The sequence below is a fragment of the Hippocampus bargibanti genome, linkage group LG05 (assembly GCF_051943395.1).
Source record: "Hippocampus bargibanti isolate YZ-2025 linkage group LG05, ASM5194339v1, whole genome shotgun sequence".
NCBI lineage: Eukaryota > Metazoa > Chordata > Actinopteri > Syngnathiformes > Syngnathidae > Hippocampus > Hippocampus bargibanti.
The window spans coordinates 16,405,462-16,428,841 of NC_142738.1; the positions used below are offsets into that span (position 1 = coordinate 16,405,462).

The 23,380-nt window shown below is 43.4% G+C and overlaps 1 protein-coding gene across 5 annotated transcripts in view; it reads left to right on the top strand.

Moving 5' to 3' along the window:
- Positions 1-23,380, top strand: part of LOC148898078 (genetic suppressor element 1-like) — a 95,383-nt gene that overhangs the window by 63,577 nt on the left and 8,426 nt on the right. For 2 of the 5 annotated variants that reach the window (XM_088996956.1, XM_088996951.1), the window contains exons 1-8: positions 2,988-3,060; positions 11,640-11,837; positions 14,841-15,037; positions 18,606-18,778; positions 20,282-20,494; positions 20,593-20,748; positions 22,364-22,587; positions 22,695-22,914. In XM_088996956.1, the coding sequence (XP_088853082.1) occupies positions 2,991-3,060; positions 11,640-11,837; positions 14,841-15,037; positions 18,606-18,778; positions 20,282-20,494; positions 20,593-20,748; positions 22,364-22,587; positions 22,695-22,914 (1,451 nt within the window). In that variant the 5' untranslated portion in view covers positions 2,988-2,990. Of the gene's footprint in view, positions 1-2,987; positions 3,061-11,639; positions 11,838-14,840; positions 15,038-18,605; positions 18,779-20,281; positions 20,495-20,592; positions 20,749-22,363; positions 22,588-22,694; positions 22,915-23,380 lie in introns of those variants that run through there. The other 3 variants (XM_088996954.1, XM_088996955.1, XM_088996953.1) reach the window with 2 other exon arrangements.

The following is a 23,380-nucleotide window of genomic DNA, read 5'->3' on the forward strand; positions in this document are numbered from 1 at the left end:
TACCTTTACTTATAAATGAAGTCCATGTGCCGCTCCTTCTAAAGAAAGGCACAGATAACTTCTTTGTAGAAGCCTTCCTTATCTTTCTGCAGTTTTAAATCAGAATCAGAATCAGAATCATCTTTATTGCCAAGTATGTAGAACACACAAGGAATTTGTTTCCGGTAGAAGACGCTGCACTCGTATCGTCGTCAAAAAAACTGCTAAGTGGCACTATACAGTTCCATTTTGGCTACTGTTGAAGAGTTCAAAGAGTTAATGGCTTGGGGGAAGAAGCTGTTTAAATGTCTGCTGGATTTGGTGCGCATGGATCGGTAGCGCCTGCCTGAGGGGAGTAGCTGGAAAAGGTGGTGGGCAGGGTGCGGAGGGTCCAGTAGGATTTTCCGCGCCCTTGTTCGGATTCTTGCAGTGTGCAAGTCCTCGAGAGTGGGTAGGGCGGTGCCAATGATTTTTTCCGCCGTCCTAACTGTCCGTTGAAGTCGGATTTTGTCCATTTTTGTGGCGGCCCCGAACCAAACGGTGATGGAAGAACACAGGATGGATTCGATGACAGCCGTGTAGAAATGTTGCAGCACCTCCTGTGGCAGGCCATGCTTCTTTAGCAGCCTCGGGAAGTACATTCTCTGTTGGGCCTTTTTCAGAATAGAGTTGGTGTTGACCTCCCACTTCATGTCCTGGGAGACTGTGATTCCCAGGAACTTGAAGGTCTCAACGGTTGACACCAGGCAGTTGGATAGTGTGAGGGGTAGCTGTGGTGATGGATGTCTGGATGGATGTAAAAGTCTCTCTGTGTCAATGGAGATCACTGCCAGTGAAGAACGTCGTCCTTGATCAGTCCTGTTCCGACTGTATGTTTTCAGTGTTGAGAATGAGCGCTCCACTGATGCTGTAGTAGCTGGAACAGTAAGCACGAGCTGGAGCAACTTTGTCGCCTTACGAATAGTTTCAATGAGATCATTCTTGGCCAAAAAGCTGAGAAGCTGTCCAGGAGATGTACATTCATCCCCCACCGTTTGTGAGCTATACAGTCCGGTGTTGGTCTTCCTTTAATTATTATCTCTTGCTTCGATTGAAAGTCCTGTTTAGAAAATTCTTTCAATTTAGATATGTAATCCTTCATTCTGAAAATAAGGCCAAGCAACACGAAAAAATGACTGGATGGTGTGATATCATGAGAGGCTGGCTCTCAGCGGGACAGGACAAGAAGTGCACTGGATGACAGGTTTGGATACAAACAAAGGTTTTAATCAAAGGTTTCAGGGGGGATTCACAAGCAACAAAGGTTTGAATAGTGTCTCTTCCAATACTTAAATCAAAATAAAGTCTCTTCTGAGGTAAAACTGAAGACGGGGTTCTTTTCCAAGAGTCTCTAGGCCTCACCCCTCTTGACGTCCTCCTCATGTAGCCTAGCCACCTTAGCAAGGTCCAAATCCAGTGGCCTGTTGTGTGGTCCCAACTGGCAATGAGTTCCACGCAGCAATCAACTTCTTCACAGAGCACAGCAATCGAGCTTGTCGTTCCCCCAAGCTGCACACTCAGAGGCTCTCTGCCTTAAGAGCCTAGCCTGCCAATCCCGCCCTGATCAGCTGCAGGTGTGTGGTTTTAATTGCTGCCTTCCACCAGATGGGGCCAAGACTCTCTCTGGGTGGAGCCATCTTAGGGGGATGTATTTGCCCTCCAGGACACAGCCTCTCGTGACATCACAATGGTTGCACTTAACTTACTGTTTGCTTTAGTTTGCTGTCACTAATTCTATTATTCTGCAGCCGAGGAGTCGCAAGAAGAATTTCTGGAATCACCAGCGCCCTCTGTCATGAGGCAGGAGAACTGTGTGCCTCACCTATGCACACAGTTTTGATAAAAAAATAAAATAAACACTGTAGTACAGTGTTTATAATGTACAGTGACTCTACATTATATACACCAGCTAAACTGTAGAAATTTAGTTCATAAACTAAAACTGTTTAAACACTTTAATAGCGATATGCAGAGGGACAGCAATGCGGTCTCACTGCAGAGCACGTCAGCACAGTTAGCATAGTCATTGCGCAATCCATGGTGAGGCTCAGCTGGCTGCTGCCTCACTGCTAGTCTCTACTTAGTATTTGAACGGTAAATGTGAAAATTCAGCGATTTTGAAAAAAAATAAAAAAATGGTGAAGTTAAATGGAAAAGAACTACAAGTACAAATCACAAAATAAATATAACAGTTTAATTTATTTTTTTCATGTGATATTTCCGTGACAGGTGAGGCACGGCCTCCCCTGCCTCCCCTGACTGCACGTCACTGAATTTTATATATAGGGCCAGAGTTACCAGCACAACTTCAGTTCACTGACGAAGCTCTTCGGATGAGGAGAGAAACATCCGACACCTTCAAAGAAGTACAGATGACGGCTGTAGAAACCTTTTTCTCTTAGTCGTTAACGTATGCATGCTTTTGAAATGTGGGAGGAGGTAAATCTGACAAAAGCACAGGGAGATGATCCAAACTCACCGATTTTAAAAACGGTGAGGCGGCTGTGCGAAGCACGAAGCTACCGTGCTGCCTCAATTTCAAAAGCTTGCTTGACTGTATACGTCCCCTTAATAATCTAAACATTCCTGTACGTTGCGCTGGCTGGTGTTTTTGTTTTGTTTAGACCCTTCAAACTTTAGGCTGGCTATGCGTCAAAGGTTAGAGGTCAGGGGTTGAAGGGCCACAGTTGGGAGCTACTCCCACTTTTAGACACATTTACACACTCACGCGCGCGCGCACGCACACACTAACGCCTAAAGGAAGTAAGGATGACGGGAGAACACTGGGAGTGAAACCTGGGAAGCTGTAACGAGTGGCAGAGACAAGGACGGAGGCGGTGTGCGGTGGGTGGTTTAGAGGAGGGCAATAGATGGAGTGGGAGGGAAAGGAGGAGGGGGTGTTAGTGGATGTAGAGGAGGAGGAGGAGGGGGTTGAGAGGAGGTCACGTGGCCACACGGCAGCTGCAAGGCTGATGGGAGTTGTGGGGGGGGGGAGTCACAGAGGAGCACAGAAGAAGAACAGGCGGAAGAGTAAGCAGGACGGTGAGTGTCTGCTTGTTTGAATTATGCACACATGCACACGATACGATGAAACGTGCGTGTGTACGTTATTTTTGATGTGTGTGAGAGTGGGTTTATGTGGTGCCGGACTGTCATGGGAATATAGCAGCAAGATTGTGGTGAGCAAAATCAAAGAAAAAGCAAGCGGCGTGTTGTTGTTGGCTGTAGTGAAATGAGCTCCCGGCGTGCCGAGATAGATGAGAGTGAAGGAAGAGATGGGGAAGGAGATGGGGAATGGGGGGAGAGACGAAGGCGGGATGGCGAGGAAAAGAGAAAGTGCACCGAGACTGTCTAATCATCTCAAAGTCAGCAGAGCCTCATCGGGATCTTTTTTGTTTTATACCCATCCCTCTTTTGGAGAGAGACGAAGGCGGGATGGCGAGGAAAAGAGAAAGTGCACCGAGACTGTCTAATCATCTCAAAGTCTGCAGAGCCTCATCGGGATCTTTTTTGTTTTATACCCATCCCTCTTTTTTGTTCCTTTTCTTCTCACTCAGACTTGTAGTCAACGTAACGAAGTGCAGTCACTGTACTGTAGTACATTTACAAACTGTACATGGAGTGCCTGTGCTCATTTTGGCCCCTCAGGTTGTACATGCTGTGTGTATATTTGCATGTGTACACATGACAGGGTGTTGTTCAGCTGCAAATTGAATGGATTTCTCTCCAGTGGCTCTTTGTGTGAAAGTAGTCACACTCTGTACTGTATAGAAAATGGTGTAAAAAAGTATTCTGATTCCACTCATTTACATAGACCGGCAAATTTCCAAAATATGTCACTTTTCCGATGGACGTTAATTTTCACACAAAATGCTAATTTACAGTTGGACAAAAAAGCTTGACGTTTTTTAAAGGTGCTGGTAGCCTGAAATCATAGTTGTGCAGGTTGGACAGTTTCAAATGAAGTTGTACATTAAAAAACACGTTTTCAAAATGTACCACTTTTTTCCCTTTTTTTGTACAAAAACGTTTTTTTCCTGATATATATTTTTTCATGCAGGTCGGGTACTGGAGGGCCGCTGTCCGGCATCTTTTCCAAGTCTCCTTGTTGCAACACAACTGATTCAAATGATCAGATCATCAACAAACTCAATATCAGGCTCATTTGAATTGGGTGTGTTGCAACAGGGAGACTGAAAACATGCAGCACTTTGTCCCTCTAGGACCGGAGTTTGACACCTGTGCTCTAAATTGTCTCTTGTGTGAGTGCGGATGGTTGTTCGTCTCTGGGTGCCCTATGATTGACTGGCGACCGATTTAGGGTGTCCGCCGCTTGATTGGAGACCGTCCCAGCCTCATCCTCCCCTTCTTCTAAAATTGCTATAAGACCGCAGCACTGTCCAGCTTGTTGTGTCACACCGAAGATGTGCAATTGTGAATAGGGAAGTGTCAGCATTATGTACAGCCCTCTTACAACCACCAGAAGAATAATGAACTCATTCACTGGCGTGCAAAAATGTGTCCACTCCAGTGCCAGGGTTTTTGTCATTGCCACTTGAATTCCAGGACCCAAGGAATATTGAGTTTTAGGACGACGTAAACATTCAATATAGCGTGAGAAACCTTAGACTCTCTTCTTTCATCTGAAAAAAAGAGTTAATTCCTAAATTATATCGGTCTGAAGTTCGAAATGAGGGCAGCTGTACAAAATACAGTACAATAGTACATACACATTGGTTTATATAGCATTTTAACAACAGCTGAAGCTGGAACAAAGCACTAACATGGGAAAAAGGGAAATGTTGCCCCTTGTGGAAAAGAGGAAACATTGCCAGAGGCCATGGCCAGCACCTTATCGGCAGCCAAGCATGAATTAACAAAACCCAAACAAATTCGGGAATGGCGCTGTACGTCATATTTTCAAATCCAGAATACATTCGTGAATGGAAGCGAATGAGTTAAACGCTGCTTAAAAATATCAGATAAATGTTTTGTGTCACTTTAAAAAAGTCACAGCACCTTCTACCGGCCTCGTATGCATATGAAAACCATTTTTGCATATTTCAAAGAAAATGTGGCTCTTTCGACTCGGTTAATATGATGACTATAACATTGCACAGTGTCCAAGTGTTTACCACTGTTTATTGCGAAGTGTGTGCGAAGGATGATCGTATGTGTCTTTGTGTGATGGTAATGAGGTCATGGCTATGGTGAGCAAGGAAGGGGGGTAGGGTGATAGTTATAGTGAAGTGGGCTGCTGGCTAATTCCAGCTGTAATTAACATTAGTGGGTGAGTGAAAGGGTTAGAGAGGACGCGCTAGAGGGATTGGGACAAAGGTTTCTATAAGTGTGCCCACTAATCAATAGATTATAGATTCAAGATCAGCCTAATTGGCCCCAGGGAAATTTGTGTTTGGACGTCACATGAAAAGCTACACGCAATTATGTTGCATTAACGGACATAAAAGCATCTACACATGCGCTCGCCTCCTTGTGTTCCCCCTTGCTTTTATGCGGGAGGCACACAAATAGACTTGTTATTGCTTTGAAGGGATTTTGGCTGGAATCAGAATTGTGAAATGGTTACCTGAATGTGACACATAGGAGATGGGATTAATGCATGTAGGCAAGGAAAAAGACAATTGAGTATCCAAGATGACTTGGACATATGAGTTGAATTTATTGAATGATCAATACTGGAACTCAATTTACTCTGAAATGAAATATATAAAAAAAAAAATCCTCGTCTCACCCACCATGGGTGGTGTCTGTCCCCATTTCAGCTCGGGTCCTCTACCAGAGGCCAGGAAGCTTGAGGGTTCTGCGCAGTATCCGTGCTGTTCCCAGCACTGCGCTTTTCTGGACCGAGATATCCGATGTTGTTCCCGGGATCTGTTGCAACCACTCGTCGAGTTTGGGGGTCACTGCCCCAAGTGCTCCGACCACCACAGGCACGACTGTCACCTTTACCTTCCAGGCTCTCTCCAGCTCCTCTCTGAGCCCTTGGTATTTCTCGATTTTCTCATGTTCCTTCTTTCTGATGTTCCCATCACTCGGGACCGCTACATCCACGACAACGGCTTTCCTTTCCCCTTTATCTATGACCACGATATCTGGTTGGTTGGCCATTACCATCTTGTCAGTCTGTATCTGGAAGTCCCACAGGATTTTTGCTCGGTCATTCTCCACCACCTTGGGAGGTGTTTCCCATTTTGACCTTGGGGTTTCCAGTCCATACTCCGCACAGATGTTTCGGTAGACTATGCCAGCCACCTGGTTATGGCGCTCCATGTAGGCTTTCCCTGCCAGCATCTTACACCCTGCAGTTACGTGTTGGATTGTCTCAGGTGCCTCTTTGCACAACCTACACCTTGGGTCTTGTCTGGTGTGGTATATCCCTGCCTCTATGGCTCTGGTGTTCAGGGCCTGCTCTTGGGCAGCCAGGATGAGTGCCTCTGTGCTGTCCTTTAGGCCAGCCCTCTCTAGCCACTGATAGGACTTCTTGAGATCAGCCACTTCTGCTATGGTTCGGTGGTACATCCCGTGTAGGGGCTTTTCCTCCCATGATTGTCCCTCTTCCAGCACCTCATCCTCTGTTCCCCATTGACTGAGACATTCTCTGAGTATATATATATATATATATATATATATATATATATATATATATATATATATATATATATATATATATATATATATATATATATATATATATATATGCAGTGGATGACCACAGTGTTCTACGTGTCTCACTGTGCCCTACTCGCGCTCCACAACGCTTTGCTGGGCCCACCTTCATGCCCGTTGAACCAGTCTAGTGGTTATATATGATTTATATAGCGATTTAACAACAGCTGAAGCTGTAACAAAGCGCTTAACGGGGGGGTAAGTGCTCAGGGAGTAAAACCAAGATCAAGTCGGAATCAGGCTCAATCAAATGCCAAAGAATACAAGTGAGCACCTTGAAGCAGTAATTTATACCTTTGTCACATCTCCGCTCGATTACTGTAATGCCCTTTCCTTTGGAGTCAGCCAATCCTCTTTGAAGCGTCACTAGTTGGTCCAGAATGCTGCTGCTCACCTCTTGACTGGTACTCGTAAGAGGGAGCACATAACTCCTACTCTGGCATCCCTCGTTTTACTTGTCCCACACCCTTAAGGCAAATCATGTGTGGGAAATTCCACAATCCTTGCTAAAATCTGGACATTTTGCAACAATTACACTCACTTGAACACTAAACGAACAACCAACAAAAAAATGTTGTCTGTACTTCTTTTAAAAAGAAGTACAGATGACTGCTGAAGAAACCTTTTCATCGATAGACCACACTGTACGACTGAGAGCTTACACAGACAACAAAAATTTGATTTCAAAACTGGTCATCCACCCAATTATTGTGTACAAGTAAGAATACAATGAGATAATTAAACATTTATTCGGTTTCGCTGTCATTAAGGCCCTTCATAGGAAGACATACTACAACTTTGCTCATGTCAAAAAAATGTGTTTAAGAGCCCAAGTTTTCAGTTAACCTTAAACTGAAAAGCAAAAAAGTGTAACATTGTCTTTTAAAGGACAACCAACGTCTCCGGACAAGTTGTGGCCATAATTTGTAAAATGACTTCTACTGGGCGTATTTTAATAAGATTCCACCGCATAAAGCTATATTTTACGTTTTAAGACACACTCTGAATATTCAGGAAGTCTTGTTTTTGAGTTGGTGACGAGTCCGTACGTGACGTCATGAAAGGACCGCCCCCTGACCGAAAAAAGACGCATTGTAGTGTCCTTCCATCACGTCAATTTATTTTGCTGTACATGTTTGGTCTGAGAACCGTGTTGCACCCAAAAGCCGCCAGAAGAGGGCATCCAAGCTCCATATTAGGAATTTATCAGCCTGTGGAAGCGGAGGTGGCCACTGGAGGTCGCCATTTTGTGCCTCTTTTTTTGGGGGGTGAGAGATTTTCCCCCAATGTTGCCTCAAAATGGCACATATAATTCTTTAATCGATTGCAAATACAGTAAAGTCTCGTTATATCGATATCGGTTATATCGATAGTACCGCTTATTACGATACTATTTCTATGAACGCAGGGAGAAAATTACATGCGCGCAGGTTCGGATATATCGATAGTCCGGTTATATCGATATTTTTTCGGACTCCCGAGTATATCGATATAACGAGACTTTAGTGTATGTATGCTTTCCTCTTCAGAACTATTTGAATCATATTCATAACTGGATGTGTAACAAGAAAGCATATTCTCTGAATCTGAAGCCATTGTTTGGATTCTCCAGCAATGCAAGACGTCTTGGCGTGACATCACGAACTGGGGGCGGGACTTTCTGAAAATGCCCAATTCGCAGCTCCATTTTTTGCAGATTTTGGACATTTTAAGTCATTTTTATTGGTGTTTTGCATTTGAATAAACATATCATACTGTGTGTTTTGGGTATTTTAGATGCTATAAAACGTTTTTCTGATGTCAGTTAAAAAATAAAAATGTGACGTTGGTTGCCCTTTAAAAGACCACAACATCGAAACAAGCCATACATTTCAGGTAATGAAAGTGCGCTCAGTTATAAGTGCGCTCAGTTATAACATATAGTTTAAACCACTTTACATTCCGACATTTACATTTTTACCATTCTTGGTCAAATTGTTCTTTCCACTTCTTTGACACACTTTATACCAATCTGACTTCATTTGTAATGGTGTTTCCTGTTGGGCTCTTGTGTCTTTGTAACGGTCAAGGGGTGGCGCTGTGTCTAATAGAGTGCTGACCCTAATAGGAAATCACGCACATGAATGCACATGCATCCATTTCCTCAAGGGAAGTGGTCCACTGTGCCCCGAAGAACTTGAGATTGTCTATATGCGAGCGACCTTGCAGTTTTTAAAAGATCACACGCACACTTAAAGGACAACCAACGTCACTTTTTGTTTCCTAAGTGACATCAGAAAAACGTTTTATAGCATCTAAAATACCCAAAACACGCAGTATGATATTTTTATTCAAATGCAAAACACCAATAAAAATGACTTAAAGTGTCCAAAATCTGCAAAAAATTGAGCTGTGAATTGGGCATTTTCAGAAAGTCCCGCCCCCAGTTTGTGACGTCACGCCAAGACGTCTTGCATTGCTTGAGAATCAAAACAATGGGTTCAGATTCAGAGAATATGCTTTCTTGTTACACCTCCAGTTATGAATATGATTCAAATAGTTCTGAAGAGGAAAGCATACATGTTTGCAATCAATTAAATAATTTATTCCATGCCATTTTGAGGCAACATTGGGGAGAAACGATGCACGACGCACCAAATGGCGACCTCCTGTGGCCACCTCCGTTTCCACAGGCTGATAAATTCCTTATATGGAGCTTGGACACGCTCTTCTGGCTGCTTTTGGGTGCAACACAAGGTTTTCAGACCGAACAATACAGCAAAATACATTGACGTGATGGAAGGACTGCTACAATGTGTCTTTTTTCAGTCAGGGGGCGTTCCTTTAGTGACGTCACGTACGGACTTGTCACCAACTCAAAAAACAAGACTTCCTGAATATTCAGCGCAAGTCTTAAAACGTAAAATATAGCTATATGCGATGTAATCCTTTTAAAATACGCTCAGTAGAAGTCATTTGAAGCCATTTTACAAATTATGGACACAACTTGTCCGGAGATGTCGGTTGTCCTTTAAATGGCTCTTTAACTTCTAATGTACCAGTGTATAAGGCGCGCCCAAAAACCTACATTTTCTTCAAAAGATGACCCTGCGCCTTATATGCCAGTGCGCCTTATATGTGAAGTAATATTGAGCCACACAAGAAGTCGGGTGCGGGCCATGCTGCGATATATAAAACCCCAGACTCTATTTTACCGCTTTATAATATGGTGTGCCTTATATATGAAAAACGTTTTAATTTCATTCATTTGGGGGTGCACTTTTCAGTCTGGTGCGCCTTACACACTGAAAAATATGGTATTTTCATCTGCTGGAACTACTGTGGTAGTAGCTGGAACTACTGTGGTACTAAGCATTCAATATATGGAATTATTACAGAACAACAGATTTCCAAACATCTGTTGAATAGATTATTCATCTATCCATTATTTCCGCTCGTTCCTACCGACTGCTGTCAGGCTTTGTAATTCTCAATGATCACATGTGAAAAAAAAAAAAAAAAAACTGGACACGTAAATATGGGTTGATGCAATATATCAAAATGCATTTCTTGATTCTTGCACTATGCACAGTGTTTTATGAAACGGTTTTGCACATTTACATTTGCACAGTAGACAGTTGACATTTTTATTTTGTTATGCTTAGAATATCTTGTTTTCTATCCTTTCACCCCCCCACCCCATCCCCTTTCAATTGCTGCTGTGGACTGCAAATTTCCCCATTGTGGGACGAATAAAGGTTTTCTGATTCTGATTCTGATATCCAACCCGTCTATCTTCACGGGGGTTGCAGGTGTGGTGAAGCTTTTTACAGCCCTCTTGAGCTGTAGATGAGGTACACCCTGAACTGGTTTCCAGCCAATAGCAGGGCATATATAGACAAACATTCACGCTCACACTCATACCATGGGCCAATTTAGAGTGTTAAATCGACCTCCCATGCGTGCGTTTGGAATGTGGGAGGACACCAGAAGACCCAGTGAAAAGCCAGGCTGGTATGGAGAGAACATGCAAACTTCACACAAGAAAGTGCCAAACACAAGTGCTTTTGTCTTTCTGTTGTGTTTGCCCTTTCTCAAGAATATTACAGTTTGTATGGTTTATATTATGTAAGAAGTGTATTTGAAGACCTTTAAAATTGTGATAATTGCTATTAACTCATTGACTGCCAGAAGTGCAAAAATATGTCTACTCCAATGCCAGGTTTTTGTCATTGTCACTCAAATTCCAGGACCCACAGAATATTGAGTTTTAGGACTACATAAACAGTCAATGCAGCGTAAGAAACCTTAGACTGTCTTCTTTCATCAGAAAAAAAGTTAATTCCTTAATTATATGAGTCTGGAGTTATATGAGCTTCAAATGAGGGAGGCTGTCCAAAATACAATCCAATACAAGCATTTTGGATTATATAGCGATTTAACAACAGCTGAAGCTGGAACCTGGAAAAAAGGGAAATGCTGCCATCTTGTCGAAGGGAAAAAACATTGCCAAAGGTATCTGCCTGTGCTTTATCGGCACCCCAGAAAGAAAAACCAAAATCGGAGCAAATTCGGGAATGGTGATCTATGTCATATTTTCAATTGCGTTAAAATGTGCAGGTTTCCCCTTCCCCCGTTTTTTTTTTTTTTTTTTTTTTTTTTTTTTTTTGGGGGGATATTGGAACATTTGAACAGATTGATGAGAAGGTTTCTTCAGGACCACTCCTGTACGGCTGAGAGCTTACACAGACGTATTTGAACAGATTGTAATTTTTGTTCATTTCATTTTGAAAGATTTACATAATGAAAAATAGATAGAAAAATTAGTTATGAGATGGTCAGGGAAGAAAATAACCCATAGTAAATTCAGAATCATTGGATTCAATTCAAATGATTATTAAGTGTAAGTGTCATGTCATGAAGCTTACGAAGCCTTTGTACTTCTTCACTCACAGGCATGAGCCATGAGTCTACCAAGTCGTCGCCATTAGGAATGGTCTCCACAGCGACTCGCTCTACGGCCACTGTCAGTCCCCTCAGTCCTCTGACCAATGGGAGCGCGCTCGGCCAGTCTTCCAACTCCGGATTCGCTGCTGCCCTGCGCAAACTGGCCAAACAGGCTGAGGATCCCCGAGGTGAAAAAGTCATCTTGGGTATATCATTTTGATTTTATTTTTAGAATGATTTTATTATTTTAACATATTTTTTATCTGTGAGGATTTTCAACAAATATGCATGTCTTTTTTTTTAACAAATACTATACGATGACTTCCAAGTTTAATTTGTTCGGTGACACTCACAACACTCTTATCCCACATCAACGGTCCCCATCGGAAGGAATTTTAATTCCATTAATCCGCCGGAGCCTCACAAAAATCAGCCATTGAAATTAGTATGTTTTTTTTAAAAAACAAAACAAAAACAAATGAATGAACATAAAGTGATGGATGTCGAATTAGAATCCGAAAACCTTTTATCGTCCAATAATGGGGAAATTTTCAATATACCACAGCAAAAATGAAGGGGGGTGAAAACATAAAAACAAAGTACAGTGGGGCCTCGGTTTATGAACACCTTGCCTTACGAACTTTTCGGTTTGCGAACGTTAAATTTATGAAAATTAAACCTTGGATTAAGCACTACTTTTCGCAATACACCCCCCCCCCCCACCACGGCTGTCGGAGTAGTCTTCGGCGGAAGAACACCAAAGCACACAACCGAACAGCGCCCCAGCCGGCCTACCTTTCCACACCCCCTTTCTATGAGTGCACACGTCGATCATCTTCAACGATACTTTTGCTCTTACCGGACCGAAAAAGATGCCACCACAGGCTCGTGTTCAGCCGAAGAAGAAACAAAACTAAATTACAGTCGAGGAGAAGAAGGAGATCATTGAGAAACACGAACGAGGTGTGCGTTTGTGGCGTCACAGGTGCGCACCGCGGCTTTCATGTGAATCTCAGCCTGACATTTCCCATGCTGTGTGTCACTTCCCTGAGAGTAACTTTCTACTACCATTCTACAAATTAAGAGCTGGGTACGGATATGCCACCATTACGGATACGGAAGTCCACCATTGCTACCATCCTTCGCAACAAAGCTTTACACAAAGGCGTTATTTAGTTGATGCTTTCACGTGACTAATTACTCCCGACCTCTGCCAGCTGATGTCAATCCCCTGATCACCGATCCTAGGACATTTCAAAGAGTGACGTGATTACGTCGCGCCTCGCCAGTGTCTTGGACTTACCAACACAAGAGTTTGCTTCGCCCGAGGTGATTGTTAGCCGCGATCGCGTAAATTTGTTGCTTTCCGGAATCGTGTGTTTTTTCACCCCCTCGTGCCATTTTATTTTGCCTAGCTTGATAGGATGGACGGATCGCCCCCGCCCGCCTTCTTTTGTCGGATCCGTGGAATCATCGGACTCGCACCTTTTGTTGTAATAAAATCTCTGGCAGCACCTACGTCTCTGCCGCCTGGTTAGGTATCCAACCCCTTTTATTAACGTTCCGACAAGTCAGCTATATCTGTCACGCTCGGAACGTGACAGTATCATTTGTGATGTGCAGGCTTTTATTGAACAGTTCCATCCAGAAAAGACTGTGGCGATGAGAATCATCAACATGATGAATGATAATGTGATGCCTCAGTTTCGTAAGACCTTACAAGTCACAAAGCAACAGGTGTCAATTAAGAGCCATCAACGACCATCACAAATGTAAATAAAGTGACCTTATTATACAGTGCAGTGTATTTTTTTCATTACGATACAATAGCACATTTATTATACATAGAATAAGGTATGTTGTGTGTAGTTTTAAGGCTTATTTAGTTGAAAATTATATTTTGTGGAGACCTGGGAACGGATTATTCTCATTTAAATAGTTTCCTATGGGATTTTTTTTGGGGATACACACTTTTCGCCTTACACACTCTGACTGGGAACCAATTAATTTCGTAAGCCAAGGCCCCACTGTATTCTATGCATGATATAACGTCCAAAGCCACCATCCAGCAGCGATCTGACCCTCACTCCTAAGACAAACTTTTGCTGGCAACTCAACCCATGACGATCATAACTCTATCAACGTATTGAAACTCTTTAAACATGTGCCGTCATTGACATCAAGACCAGCAAACCAAGTCTGTATCCCTCCAACTTGGGATCTCTACTGCTGAACGAGCATTGGGGTGATGACATCTCATTGGAAACCACTGTGTTCTTACACGTTCAGTCTATGTGTATAATATCAGACGGATTCAATAATTTCAGCTTTGATTTAGCAGTCAGATTCAAACCTACAACCTCTGGACTGCAAGGCTGACATGCTATCAGTGGATTAGTAGTGCCACAAGTTCTATAAGATTTTGCCATCAAGATCCTGGACTGTAGCTGCTCATTGATGTGAACAAATGCTTTTGTGCTCGGATTAACATCATTTAATGCTCCAGCTCCCTCTGGTAGTGTTCGTGAATTCTAAAAATTGGCCTTTGTCCCTTTAAAATTTTTGACTGTGAGCGTGTGTCAGGCCATTTTTCCTGACCGCTCTGTCTCTCCCTTTTTGCCTTTCCATTCATCGCCTAATAATGAGAATCTAATTAAGGCCAATTATAACAAGCTCTCTTCCTGCAGCTTCCGGTCGCGCTTTCTCTTCTGCAGTGTCTCTTGGCAGGCTTCTTCTGCTTCGTTATTGTCCTCCTTTTGTGTTTTTGTGTGTGTACACTGTTTTGTCAGTGTTGCATGAACCGATTTTGTGAGTCCCTTTTTCAACCCCTGCAACGTTTGACATTTTATTGTGGTTGACCTGATCTCGGCAGACTTCCCGGCGGTTTTCTGAAAAAGCGTCATGATTTTTTTTTTCAAAGCGCTGGTATTAGAAACCTGAAACTTTGAAAAAAAAATCCCAATTGACTTTTATAAAGCACTGTCCAAGAATAAAAAAAATAATTTTGTCCCAGTCATCTCCATTTTTTGTTATTACACAATTATAATTCCAAGTACGGTACATTACATTTTTTGTTCAATCTCTAATCATTGTTCGATGCAATCTACATGAAAAAATATCATCATCGCTGTTCTTGGAAACACTCAGTATTCCATATTTCTCCAGAAATGTTCCATTTTGTTTTTCATTTTCATCTCAATCAACCTCAGGTTTGGCCCCCAGCGGTGAGTCGTCACCCGTATCTTCGCCCACTACGAGCCACAGCTCACCGGCCAGCACACCTAAGCAGGCCACACCTCTCTTGGCTCAGTCCCGGGGCAACGTCGTTGTCGCAAGCACCGCTCCCGTTGTCACCATTGCGCCCACCAAAACTAGCAACGGCCTGTGGAGGGCAGAAGGACGACAGGTAAGCATGACGAGAGCCCTGATTTTTTTCACTTTTCACTTTTATCTCAAATTTACTGCCCACACTAAAATACCATTAACCAGTTCCACACATCAGAAATTTGACTCTCAATATTCAAATGGCTTTATATACTGTTCCAGTGAATCCATTTATTGAATACCGACGATATGCATCTCAAAGTCTTGGTACAAGCATGCTCTTTCTCTAATTGAATAAGACAATTCATCACACGACTCAACGAGCATCACTGTACTTTAATTGTACTGTTTATTTGCATCACTGACCTGCATGTATTTTTCCTTAGATGGCACCTGTGTGACATGCATGTTTACATAATATAATAGACAACATCTTGTCAAAATGTATGCATGCATGCTTGTGTGTGTGTCTTCGTGTGTGTGTGCGTGTGTGTGTGCGTGTGCGTGTGCGTGTGCGTGTGTGTGTGTGTGTGTGTGTGTGTGTGTGCGTGTGTGTGTGTGTGCGCGCGTGTGTGTGTGTGTGTGCGTGTGTGTCTGACCCTCTTCCACCCCATAAGGCATAAAGACATGAAAAGGGTCTTGTGTGCATCTGAAGATGTTTACTCATGGAGGGGCAAGGCACCGGACCCCCTCCCCCAACCCATACCCACCGAGACAATACAAAATTCCCCTCCACCACCGCCTCCGCCTTGGTAGAGTGAACGCTGGCGCGAATGGCTGCCGCTGCTCACCCGCACAAAAAAATCCAGTGACTGTAAAGTGTCCTTGAGAGTTTTGAAAGGCGCTTAGAAATTAAATGTATTATTATTATACCCTCTTGGATAAGAGATGCTGTTCTCCTCCTTCACAAAGACCACTCTGTGGCTCTGCCCACCGGAGAGGCAGTGGGGGGAGGTCTCCCATTCAGACGTGCAGGCATAACAAGAGGGAGGCGGCAATGAAAGAGAATAGGATGTGAAGGAGGGAAGTGATGGGGAGCACGAAAGGCCAGGAGAGTAAAGGCGAGCTCACGAAAGGTTGGCAGGGATCGGGTGTTTATATGCATTTGGTTCGACACGTTGTCAATAAGATCCCACAAAAGCACAACTAATTACAGCCTGCTTTGTCCATAGGAAATTTTGCAGCTTCTGACTCTAAATTTTGTGTTTTTTTAAACTCATTCACTATCCTTCACAAATGTATTCGGGAATTGAAAATATGACGTAGAACGCCATTCCCGAAATTGTTCGGGTTTTGTTTGTTCTTGTTTGGGTGCAGCTAAAGCGCTGGCCGTGGCCTCTGGCAATGTTTCCCCCCTCCACAAGGGGGCAGAATTTCCCTTTTTTCCATGTTAGCGCTTTGTTGCCGCTTCAGCTGTTGTTAAAACACTATATAAACCAATATGTCTGTATTGCATTGTATGTTGGACAGCAGCCCTCATTTCAAGCTCATATAACTCCAGACCCATATACAGTAAAGTCTCGTTATATCGATATCGGATATATCGATAGCCCCGGTTATATCGATACTGTTTCTATGCACGCACGGAGAAAATTACATGTAAACAGGGTCGGATATATCGATAGTCCCGGTTATATCGATATTTTTTCGGACTCCCTTGAATATCGATATAACGAGACTTTACTGTAATTTAGAAATTAACTTTTTTTTCTGATGAAAGAAGAGAGTCTAAGTCTAAGGTTTCTTACGCTGCATTGAATGTTTACTGTATGTAGTCGTAAAAATCAATATTGTGTGGGTCTTGAAATTCGAGTGACAATGACAAAAATCCTGGCACTGGAGTGGACAGATTTATGCATATGTCTGGCAGTGAATGAGTTAATTTGTGTGATTGGACATGAGAGCTCGCGGGTGTCACTATAATTGCTGGGCAAAAATGAATACATCAGTAATGGCCAGTAGGCAAGTGAACTATTTGCCAATTGGCATGAATGCCGCATTAAAAAAAGGACAATAAATAAATAAATAACAGCAACCAACTTTCTACTATTGTATGCGATCACAGCAGTAGTTCTACACTGCAGGATAATAAGAGAAGCTATTCATGGAGTCTGGATTTGCTTTCCGTAAGCGCTGCATTCAAATTATGAAAACTTAATTCAAAGTGTACATCTCTCAGGGCACATGCACACGAGGATACCTGATTGGGTGTTTGCTTGAATTTGTTTGTGGCTTTGACTGTGGTTTGTCAGCTCACGCTACTATTAGCACAAAGTTTGACTCAATCATTTTGGAACATCAGAGCAAAAACAGAAGAAAAAAACAATATTTGCATTTTTTATATATGAATTTAATTCTGTGTATTTTCACTCCCTGTAAAGTTAAATTCTCTCCACTCTGCGACGCTGTGAATGCACATCGGACATTCCTTGCTAAACCTTTAACAGTCTGTCACACACCACATCCACAAACTGCATACAACACTACTCTCCATGTTTTGAGCCACAAAAATACAGTACATCTGTTGAATGCTTCTAGTTGATAAAATACAATCCCACTGTGTCATAACAAGTCTTTTTCAAACCGTGACAATGAGGCACTCTAAAAGGAGCCACCGGCCTGGAGACTAGGTCATCAAGATGGCTGTTAGATCCGGTTTAATTTTTTTCCCCTACACTTCCGCCTTCTCCGCGTGGCAGTCGCACACTCGCCGCCAACAACGAGGCACTCAGTCATAGGACTATCCGAAAGGAAGTTATATTGTCTGCATAGGTAACAAGCTGGCCACGTTACTTGTGTTGGATAACCACTGATACGAATGAAGGCATTTAAGTTTTCATCTGGTGTGCCAGGTCAGATCAGATGGCCAAATGTTTTATGAGGTATTTTTTGTAATACCCCCACCAAAAAAAAAAAAGAAATAAAGAAAAACATGAATACTGTACTTGTGTGTTCTACATACTAGGCAATAAAGATGATTCTGATTCTGATTCAAGAATCTTCATCAAATACATTTAAAGTGTTTAGAAACAAATGTATGGTTTTGCTTTACAGGGTCGACAAATAATGACGAGTACAAGGATCTATTTAGTAGAAAAACATGTTGTTGTTCTGCCTGTCACTACATATCACTGGCATTGACAACGGAGGCATGATTTCATTCTCACATTGGAATAAAATGTTAACTTAATGAAAAATATCAGCATTATTTTACTTAATATGATAGGCTGCTCCATTTGTCCGGATGAATTACTGACAATCTGGCCATCCCACAATGAGAGGAGCAGGCAAAGATTAAATGAAGTACTGTGGTGAAAAAAATCCTGCAAAGGAAAAGCACTCAAAGTTTCAGTGAGAAATGAAGAAGTGGGCAGTGGACACCGATATGAGCATCAGCTCCTCCACTTTGATTTTGACCTACTCTGACATACCGGAGCCAGTTTTCTCCTCGGCTGAGCTTCACAGTTCCTGAACTTTCTTCCTGCTCACTCGAAACAAGTGGTGGAGAAAAAAAGAATGTTATTAACAGTGTACAAAGTAGGTTCCTTGAGTATTTTTCTCCTGATTTATGACATGTAAAAAATGTCAGCATAGCATTTGAGTGGTTTTCTAGCTATTCTCCATTCCTCGTGTTACGTTGTCTCACTTAGGTGGAGCAGAGCATTCCGAGGCTCAGCAGCGGCAGAGAGCGGGCGACCACTGACAACAACCATCTGCACCACGACAAAACGTCACCACCAGTGTCCTCGCCTTTCCCACTGGCTCACTGTTTTGGACTGACCCCCAGCTCAGTCATGCAGGACCCTCGAATTCAGAGCCTTGGGTATGCATTCAAGAATCATAATAACAATGCTGATGGTCTTTTTCTATTTATGCCTATTTGTAACTCTTATTATAAGTTACGGTTTCCCCAAAAAATAGCATAAAATAAATGTTTTTTAAAATATATTCGTCTGTGTAAGCTCTCAGTCGTACAGGAATGGTCCATCAATGAAAAGGTTTCTTCAGGCGTCATCTGTACTTCGGGGTGTCAGACGTTTTGCTTGTTATCCAATAAACTTCGTCAGCAAACTTACTGGTAGTTTCGGCCCTATATATATATATCCCTACGGTCCAGACGTGGGGGTGCCGGACTCGACTATGATTGGTCCCTGCTCTCAGGTTGGGGGGAGCACATTATTATTATTGCTGGTATTATTTTAAATATATTGTACAACTGATAGAAATAGTCAACACACCCCTATTGTAATGCCAGTATTTTTGTGACATGACAAGTGACAGCAAGATGAATCATTTCCTTTCCAGTGTTCGTGTAATCACTTACCTTGAACACTCAATTGAAACGAAGTTGCATAATTTGCATTCTGATGTGTTCTAAATCAACCAATCACACTGACACAGCTGCGGAGAAATGCAGATTGTGTCCATTGTAAACAGTCAAGCTACCAAATATGGAGACTTGTCATATAATAATACATCAATCCCCCGTTTTTCGCGGATCAAGGCCACCCGCGATAGACGAAAATCAGCGAAGTAGAGTTATATAATAATAACCCACGCGATAAGACACAGGGGAATGCTGGGCGGGGCTGAGAAGATGCACAGCCAATCCACATGGCTGTAAACCATGACATATCGTGCTGTCATCGGGTGACATCAGCGCTGAAAACCAATCATGCTCCAACCATGTGCAAAACCTCTGAGTCATTATGCATTTTTTTTATTCTGAAGGTTTTTTTCCCCTGAAAAAAAACCCCGCAATGCACTGAAAACGCAATCAGTAAGCCACAAACTAGTGAGGGATCACTGTACCAATAAAAATAACAATAAAAACAATTTGTACATTTTCATTTCATCTCATCTCATTTTCCGTACCGCTTATTCCTCATTAGGGTCGCGGGGGTTGCTGGAGCCTATCTCAGCTGTCTTTGGGCTCGAGGCGGGAGACACCAGGAATTGGTTGCCAGCCAATCGCAGGGCACACAAAGACATACAACAGTCACTCTCACACTCACACCTAGGGACAATTTGGAGTGGTCAATCTGCCTGCCATGCATGTTTTTGGAGTGTGGGAGGAAACCGGAGGACCCGGAGAAAACCCACGCGGGTCCGGGGAGAACATGCAAACTCCACACAGGGAGGCCGGACCGGGACACGAACCGGCGACCTCTGCACTATGAAGCCGGTGTATTTTTTTTGTACATATAAAAACTAAATATGTGTAAATAATAAATGTGATTTTTGTTTCATGACAAACAAAATATAAAGAAATTACAGTTCAGCACACCATCAAATATTTGTCTGAAATTGCGCATGTGTTGTGCAGTTTACCCGGGCAGATGCATCCTGCGGTTCCCTCAGGCAACATCCCCGAGGAGTACCTTAGAGCGCTGCGTCCCTTCGCCACCCCCGACGACTTGCGGTTGACCTCCGTGCCTCTTGGTCTGGACCCCACAGCCGCCGCCGCCGCTCATGCTGCTGCTGCTGCCGCTGCTTACTACCACCCGGCCTTCCTGCACCATCCTTTGTCTCTACCCAGGTACACGTCACTTTAAATTGAAGTCAGCAATGGTGTTAAAGACCAGCAGAGATGACCTTGCTGACATTTTCTGATATTTTTATTGGTTTGATCTCTAGAATGGAGGATTCCTTGTGTTTGTCGAGGTTACGGTCGCAGTTCTACTCGATGCCTCCCGGGGGAGCATTTCCTCCTCTGCACCCTTCTGGGCTCCACTTACACCTGTCTGGAGCCCGCTACTCTGCAGAGCTAAACCACAGCCTACTTGCTGAGAGGTAAGCAATGTATGCGCTTTCATTTCCTCCCTTTCTGCCCAACTATGTTAAGTTTCCCTGCAGGGTGCACACGTAAGATTGAGATATTTTTAGTCCATGCCTAACCGTGCTTCCTACGTCGCATGAATGCACTGGCGCCCTTTCTCAGAACAAAGGTCAGGGGTCTGATTCTGGGTACTAGCCCTCCTATGTGGAGTTTGCATGTTCTCCCTCTGCCTGTGTGGGTGTTGTCTGGGTACTCTGATTTCCTTTCACATTCCTAAAACATGCATGGCAGGCTAATTGAACACATTAAATTGTCCCTTGGTGTCATTGTGAGTGTGAATGTTTGTTTCTTGCCCTGTGATTGGCTGGTAACCAGTTCGGTGTGCCCCACCCTCTGCCCGAAGACAGCTGGGACAGGCTCCAGCATGCCCGCAACCATTGTGAAAATAAGCATCTCAAAGAATGGAGGGATGCATTAATAATTGAAGACAAAGGCACCCAGAGGAGGATCGCGCAGCTCCAGCAAAGACACCTTTGTGCTGCTCTAGTACCGCCTCGACAGCCTCACATGTCCTGAATGTGGCAGGATTCGTGGCTCCTGAATCGGGCTTAATAGTCACCTACAGTGGCATTGCCCCCAGCAACAATAACCACTGTCCAATACCCCACATAAGAATGGAAGCCATGTCATCTTCGACTTCGATGGAGACTAAAACACTCTGAACATGTAATATAAGACAATGCATATAATAATAAGTCAAGTGATTGTTTATTTTTTAAAAAGAAAAGTGCATACACAAGAATTTTCATTTTTAAAGTTATTTTAAAATAGTTTATTATGATAAATAAAACGGAATTTGTTACGTGAGGAATGAAATTAGGACCCAGAGGTCGATGTGACATGGAAGCTGATCAGTAAAATTCTACGAAAATACAAAGTGACTACCGAGATTTGGTCTGTAAGCGGAAGACACGGATGAGAGCTGACTGGGAGAAAGCTCAAAGTACTGTAAACATGTCACTGAATAAGTTTATATACTGGCCGACATATCATAATAAAGGCCCACAGTAACTGCATAGGTACTGCATAACAACTGATTCATCAAGAAACAGACAGTCACAACATAATTAATGAAACCTATACAGTGTTTTAAAAGAATAAACATCTGCATTTTAAACTAATGCTAATGCTCAGAGGGCTCTTCTGTTCTCCAGTAAATGCTCCCTTCCCTAAAACCCTGTCTGCAACGCAATACACTGGGGACATCTTTAAACACAACACTGTTTATCATCTGCTTCTGTAATGGCTTTTGCATATATTGTAATGTGTGCGCATATGCGAGTGTGCATGCGCTTTTCCTGTGGTTTCCCATTAAGTGTTCATCTGTTCTTGCTCAGTCATGCTGTGTATGGATTATTTCTCTCATAGTAAGCGAAGTATGCGCATGTGTTTTTTGTGTGTGTTTGTGTGAGGTTCACCAGTGTGTGGTTAATATCTGCCTCATGCTGGGTGTTGCATCTCTCACCCTCCCCTCCTCCTCTCGCATGTGGTATACGTGCGTGTGTGTGCACATCCGCGCGAATGGCGCGTGCGCGCGCGTGCCTTCATACTAGTCAACCTTCCCCACAGGATGCAGATGGAGAATGAGCTTCGCCAGCGAGAGAGTGAAAAAGGGAGGGAAGAGGAGAGGGAGCGAGAACTGGACAGACAGAAGGAGAGGCAGAGGGACAGACAGCAGCAGATGGTCAGGGTGGCCGAGGGCCACCGATACCTGTCTGAAAGGCCGCCTCAGAGGCCGCCTTCGCTGGAGGACCGGGCTAGGCTCGGGGAGAGACTGACCCCCAACAGGCTGGGTACCCATACACACCTATTCACATGCATTTCACTGTATTTGTGCGCAGAGACTTTTCCTGCCTTGCACCAAAATCTCCTGTAACTTTCTTCTCAAATGTCCATCTAGATCAAGCCAAGGAGTCAGAGCTCCCGGCTTTCCATGCACAAAAACCTCTGGCCTTGAACCTCCACTCCTCCAGAGGCTCCATCCCACACCCGGTGCCGAGTCTGGTGCCTTCTCTCCCAGCCAAGCACCACACTGCGCCGGCGATGGTTGGCGTCCATGGAGCTGTGGCATCCATGTCTCAGAGGGCCAGCGAGGAGACCTGGACAAAAGAGAGCAATAGGTGGGAATTACATAGGACGGGATTGTGTTTTGTGGAGAAAATACCGTCCACTTAAGCCCCGAGTGCCTGTGATGAAATATTCAGTTGACAGCAAATGGCAAAATTACATGACATTACTCTGTGTTCAGGTCCCAACCAATCACGGCCCACCTGTTTTCTGAATTTGGTCACCCATGTGAAAGTAGAAACAGGGCCACTCAATGACTAAATTGTCAACAAGGGTCACTTGGGAGTGAAATTGATGACTCAATGGTGGATGTTAGCAGCGAGTATCAAAGTGCCCACTAAGTTTGCCTGCCTCTGATTGCCCCGTTAGTTTTGGTATCACATCATCGACATGACTAATCCGACGTGTTAACGACCTAAGAAGTCTATTGTAAGCAGGGTCTAAATTAAACCTGAAACCACCATAGCGATTTCGTGAAGGGTTTTGCTGTTTTCAAACATTGCTTCTTTTACTCCGCTT